Genomic DNA, 6,460 nt, shown 5'->3' on the forward strand with positions numbered 1-6,460 from the left:
TGCCATGGTGTTTGTATGGTGCTTATTACCATGTTATTTAAACAGAATTATCGGGGGTATGTTTGAACAGCCCCCCTCGCCCCGGTAAATCTTACCGCAATGTTTGTATGTAAATTATCATATATGCGGTTTGTATATCACCATGTTATTTTCACATAAAGTTACCGGGATAGCTTTTTTGAGATACTTAATATGTGTGTTTGTAGGTAAGTTATCAGGAGGTCCGCGGTGCTTAAAATACCTGTTGTTTACACAAAATTTATCGAAGTATGTTTCAACAACTTTTTTCCTCTAGGTCAAACAACCTTTTTTCTGGGTCAAAAGTAATACCGTGATGGTATCAAAGTTGTCAGGATCAAAGTAGAAAACATCGTCGAAAGACAGTTTACTGCGAGAGAGATGTGTATCTGACAAAAACATCATTCTTTTTGTAGCTTTTTTTCTTTTAATTTACCACAAAAAATGGAAGAAAAGTGCATAGAAGCTAGTAGATTGCATCGGCTACTAGCATGAAATAGCAGCACCACTCGGGGATATTCCCTTTTGCTCCTACGTGCATATGCACCCATTGTCGAGATACACATTTCGAAAAATTGAAAAATTCGGAACAAAAATCCCGCGTGTATATCCGGACATTTTATGTCCGTTCACAAGGTTTCGGTGAAAAACGACGTTTTTTGTGGCTTGTGTAAAAAAGACAATTTCTGATGCTTCATTCTAACTATTCACGAGGCATTTCTTTATCTTTTTTACACAAGCCACAAAAAACGTCGTTTTTCACCGAAACCCTGTGAACGGACATAAAATGTCCGGATATACACGCGGGATTTTTGTTCCGAATTTTTCAACTTTTCAAAGTGTGTGTCTTCGACAATGGGTGCATATGCACCTAGGAACAAAAAAGCCTAGTAACTAGCCTAATTAGCAGACAGCAGCTAGCCTAGCTAGCCTAACCTAGCTAGTAAACAGCAGCAGATCGCATATGGAACAGTGACAGGAACAACAAATAGCAGCAAGCGCATGGAGCACCCTCAAAAAAAAACAAGCGCATGGAGCCACGGGAGGAGCTGCACATGGAGCAGCAGCAGAAAAGTCCACGCGCGTCTTGCGCGGAAGGGGAAGGAGCAGCGCGCAGCCCACGCGCGGGCGTTTGCGGAAAAAGCGTTGACCGCTTGATGCAAATCGTACGGCGCTGGATGCGGTAGGTAGTTTTGCAGAAAAACTTCCGTGTGCCAGATACATATTTCGTATATATATATACATATCTGCACTACCTCGGGCGATCTCCTCGACCGGCTCGTACCATCCTGTCCCACTCCCACCCCGGCCGCCCGGCGACGGTGATCGGCGATCCTCTATTTCTTCGATCAGTAAGCATATATGTAATCTAGATATGCTTCCCCCGATCGACCCCGATCGACCCAATGCAGCACCACATCTCATATCATATAGCATGCGTTTCTTGCAGCTCTACTATTCGAGGCTTGCCCAACATGGCCTTTGCTGGCGTATCTCTCATTGCTGACTGCAAGCTGTGCGCCTCCACCAAGTCGGCCATCAACTCCGGTGCAGATAGCGGGTACCACTTGCTCGTTGTCGAAGGTTACTTGCGCACCAAAGAGACTACTCCCAACCGCGAGTCCATCGGGTCTCGTCCTTTCATTGTTGGGGGCCGTCGCTGGGCCATCGGCTACCACCCTAATGGTTTGGACAAGGATGCTGAAGAATTTATATCGGTTTCCCTTGTCCTTGAAGACGATACCAGGCCAAGCGTTGAGGTTCAGTATGCCTTCAGTTTCATTGACCAGCCCTAGTTGCGGGTGCCAAAGCACATCCGCCAAAGCCAACCAGTTTGCTTGGGCTTCTATGATTCTTTTGATGGCCAGTTTGAATTCATGAAAAGGGAGGGTTTTGAAAGATCAAGGCATCTCAAAGACGACAGCTTCGTCATCCGGTGTGACCTTGTTGTCCTCAAGCCGGCCGCGGACAAGGAGCAGGGCACCACCGCTCTTCCTTTCACCGAATTGCCACAGGCCGACTTACCAAGCCATCTTGGCGATCTCCTCCTGAGCAAGGAGGGTGCTGACGTCACGTTTGAGGTTGACGGCAAGGAGTTCGCTGCGCACCGGTGGATGCTTGCAGCCCGATCTACCGTCTTCAAGGCACAGCTCTTTGGCACCATGAATGTGGGCAATGCTACGTCAAGTGTTGTCAAGATAGACAACATCAAAGCAAACGTCTTCAAGGGCTTGCTAACTTTCATCTACACTGATGGAATGCCTGAATTCGAGCATGACGATGACGATGAGGCTGGTGACATGGAACAGGATGATGACTCAGAAGAAGATGGAATGAAAGAAGACTGGCTGCTACAGCTCCTTGAAGCTGCAGAAAAATATGGTCTCCAAAGGCTCAAGTCAATCTGTGAAGAGAAGTTGACCGAATTGATTTGCAAGGACACGGTGGCAGACATCATTGTCGTGGCTGAGCGGAACCAGTGCCTCTGGTTGAAGGAGTCTTGCTTGGAGTTTGTCAAAACTCGCACAAATTTACACATAGTTTTCACCGCTGATGGCTTGGAGCAAATAATCAGGACCTGCAGCCCCTCTGTTCTCAAGGAGCTTCTCTCCAAGTTTGCTTCCTGAATTGCTTGAGTTCTAGACCTATGGTTCATGATTCCTCTATATAAGGTTATTATTGTGTCCCTGATCCATATCCATATTATGACATACAATTGTGTCGTCTACCACTACTATTCTAAATGTGTGCTCAGTACTGAAATATGAAATGCAGCAAAATAATCTATTCTATGTGCTTTGCTTGAATTCATTTGATCATGCATGCATGGCTCTATGTTGAAATGTTGAGATGAAAAAGTTTGTGTTGGGTGCATCCATGGATAACCTGCATCAGCTGCAAGTGTAAAAACTAGCCAGCAGCATACAAGTTCGTTAGCATGCTCCCTTCTCTGATCCAATTGAGGGTGCATGATGTTACAAATAACCTAGATAAATCTCGTGGATAACCAAAGCAATGGTACGAAACAATCACAATAAGATAAATAATTTGACTACAACGACCACACATTTTACTCGAGATAATTGGCGACATCCTATGATACATAACTGATTTTGATTTGGATTCTTTTTCTTCATGAAAATAAGCATAATTAAACTCAGTTAGCATCATTCTGACAGTACCATATCCATGCACTCCATGTACACTGTACAGGGCACAATTGCTCGATACGAGTAGCATGTACGGACAGCCAGGTGACTAATGTGTAGGAACCAATATACAGCTCAGTTCACATGAATATACAATGGCTATTACCTTTACATAGAAGATCATCAGTAATTCAGGATTGGCGACAAAAGGAGAAATTCTTTTACAGCAACAGCCTAGCTCAGTCTCTGGGACTCATCTCCTGCCTTAAGCTAATTCTGAGACACTTATGTGCCCTTACCACACAGTAACAACGAACTCCACCTCTCAAAGTTAGCAAACTCTGCTCCGAGATGCTGTATCAGATGGAATGAACAGGGTCATGAAAAAGAAGAATGGATGAGAGGGTCATAGTGTGGACTATGGAAAAGACACCAAACGGAAAATCAAGTTTCAAATCATGTAGCTAGACAATAAGGCTGGTCTCAGTTCAGTTGTAACAACTGAAGAATGTGGAGCTGCATAAAACATGACAGGGAAGGCAAACACCATGTATGTACTAGGTAGCTATTGTTTTAGCAACCTCTGTATCTTTGGGGGATTATGATTTATGACTAGTTCTTTCTAAATAAGAGGAGCACACGTGGTGCTTTCCGCAAATGTAGATGATCTGTTACAATGTGAAATGTGTAGATGCAAGCACATATATACGATAATATAGTAGTCAATGATGATGAGTCTATTGTGTTGTAGCTTTCTAAAGCTGGAACAAGAGATCTTATCCAACAATAGCTACATAATATATGAAGTAGGCATGTAGTTCAGACTATCTGGAGAATACCTCAGGTGGGGTGAACAAAACGAACGTAGCAAAGAACACCACATATTCACGGGATGATGATATTTAGCCTCACCTTTGTTTTGAAATGAATCTAGTCTTTGCTTTTCTCGCCTTCAAAGTACTTGAAAACGCCATATCCAGTCGTACCCCCGAGGAACAAGAGTACTGTCGGAGTGAACGACGGATACAGGTACTTAACTAAAAAACTGTCCCATTCTGTGGGCAGAAAACCTGCATTTTTCATAAGAAGGTTCAGATATGATTAGTTGAGTCAACAATTCTACAGTAGCAAAACCTTTCCCACCCTTAGCAAATAAAAATTGAAACAGAGGCCAAAGATTTGCCTCATTCATTAATTAAGGGAAAAATATAGTGTTATGGTTACAAAGATAACGCCCAAACGTCCACCAACATAGAACAAGGACACTACTCTCCCGGCATGATTAGACCTAAGTGTTTCGCCCCCGCGATGACCCAAAGTTTTGCCTCTTTCACCCTCAACGAGGATTGTCGGCGGAGCGGACTTGTGGCGGAAGACCCTAGCATTTCTCTCATTCCAAATGGTCCAACTTAGATAATTTAGAACGAACCAAGGCGACGATGAGTTATATGCATCGCTCAGCATCACGCAAGAACAATTTCAGTTCAGTTAAAATCACCAAGTCAACGGCATGATGGCAAACCTGAAAACTGCATCCAACATTTACAGAGCAAAGGGTGTTTCTTCACACCAGACGCCACTCAAGTTAGTAATACGTAGTACTCCACTGCGCCACAATGCTTCTTAACTCTTATCGTATCATGGCATCCCCCTAAATTTCAAATACCTATGATGTCTACGGACAATGTCCACCAGATTCCCCATAGCACAAGCTTAAATCAGCTACTAGATAGCATAGGTAGGTGAATTACCGGAGGCGGCCAGCGCGAGGCCCTGGAAGAGGATGATCCCGCCGAGGCCCAGCCACGCGAAGAGGAAGGCGCTCTCGGTGGCCTGCCTCTGCCGGACCTCGTCCTCCGTGAACCGATTCCCGCGGCCGCCGGGGTTGAACCCGGCCTTCGTCCGCTGCTGCTCGAACACCGACGCGCTCCCCGCCGGGGCGCGGCGGACCGCCACGTCGGGCGGCGGCTCCAGCGCCTTGTCCTTGCCCTTGCCCTTGCTGCTGCTGCTCTTGGACTTGCCGGGCTTCTTCTTGCCGCCGCCCGAGCCCGAGGCCGCGAGGGCGCGGAAGAGGGGGCGGGGGTGCGGGCGGGGTGGGGCTGGGGAGAGGAAGGACGCGGCGGAGAGGGAGGCGGAGGCGGCCGTGGCCATGGCGACGGCGTGCGGTCGCTGCGCTGCCGGCGCGTCCGAGTTGGTTATCCCTGGCTTGGCTCGCTCGGTGGAGTGGGCGGTGGAGGTGGAGGCGACGAGGCGGGTTTGGTGGGCTGGGCCGTGGAGAAGAGACAGTGGGTTTTGTGCTGGCGAAATGGAAGTCCGTTTTGTTTTGAGAGCTCAGGCCCGGTAGTTTCGGCCTGGCCTTTCTACTACTAGCATGCACCCACGATCAGATTTCTCAAAAAATAAATGCACCCACGATCATCACATTTTTTTTGCGGAGCGGAATTTTGTGCATGCCTTGTAGGTTTCCATATTGCTTTGGCTTTACATAGCCCCATCACTCTAGAAACAAACTGCCTGATCCTAAAAAAAAACTGCCTTTTTGTGAAGAACTATTTAGCCGATGGAATCCTCGACGCATCAGCTCTCATGGACTTGAAAAAAGAGGCTAAAGGGGCCATCCGCCTTCTGTAGCAATTCTTCCCGGTCAATAGGGGGCACTAATATGATGGCGCATAAGATTGCAAAAAACAATTATGAATTATAAAATGGATGGGGTTTTTAATGGGTGATGCGCCGTCGTGTGTAACGTCCTGTGTAACAAATGATTATATGCCTTTGATTTAATTAACATATGGGTGTTTTGAAAGACAGGTAGGAGTAATTCCAGTTGAGAAAATGTGTGCTATCAGGTAACAAAAATTACAAGTAAATAAATGAAACATTTCATGTGTGCGCGTGGTCTTTTTTTTTTTGAATGATTTGAGATTGCTCGCCATGTGTGTCATGCGGTAGTTGTGTCCTATGTGTGTGCTTTTGTAAAATTTTGGAAGAAAATAATTACACGCACGCACAAAAGAAAGAAAAACACAAATAACATGCACATGGTAGCAAAATCAATAATTACCTGAAATGCTAAACAATGTTTTCACTAAGGTAGCCCCAGGAGCTAGCATGTGCTTTTGGGAGCCATTTCGTCGTGCCGGTCAATATAATTAACAGGACGGAGGTGCCCATACACAGCCGCTAATTTCATATCACAAACAACGTGTAACACACCCGAGCATATGCATGCACACACACGCACAAAGCTTTAGCTAGCAGCCATGCATTATTAGCTGTCCCTTGACCTGAGA

General features: G+C 45.9%; 1 protein-coding gene and 1 pseudogene across 1 annotated transcript; one reads left to right on the plus strand and one right to left on the minus strand.

The window, feature by feature from the left end:
• Window positions 1-1,423: 1,423 nt before the first annotated feature.
• Window positions 1,424-2,645, plus strand: LOC123142424 (BTB/POZ and MATH domain-containing protein 1-like; annotated as a pseudogene).
• Window positions 2,646-3,160: 515 nt separating this feature from the next.
• On the minus strand, window positions 3,161-5,404 carry LOC123143479 (protein LPA2). The gene is made up of 3 exons (XM_044562406.1): window positions 4,919-5,404; window positions 4,080-4,237; window positions 3,161-3,521 (listed from the first exon to the last, which is right to left on the minus strand). The coding sequence occupies exons 1-2, from the start codon at window positions 5,316-5,318 to the stop codon at window positions 4,098-4,100; spliced, it is 540 nt and encodes a 179-aa protein (XP_044418341.1). The 5' UTR covers window positions 5,319-5,404; the 3' UTR covers window positions 3,161-3,521; window positions 4,080-4,097.
• Between the last annotated feature and the right edge of the window lie 1,056 nt (window positions 5,405-6,460).

The sequence above is a fragment of the Triticum aestivum genome, chromosome 6D, assembly GCF_018294505.1.
Source record: "Triticum aestivum cultivar Chinese Spring chromosome 6D, IWGSC CS RefSeq v2.1, whole genome shotgun sequence".
Classification (NCBI taxonomy): domain Eukaryota; kingdom Viridiplantae; phylum Streptophyta; class Magnoliopsida; order Poales; family Poaceae; genus Triticum; species Triticum aestivum.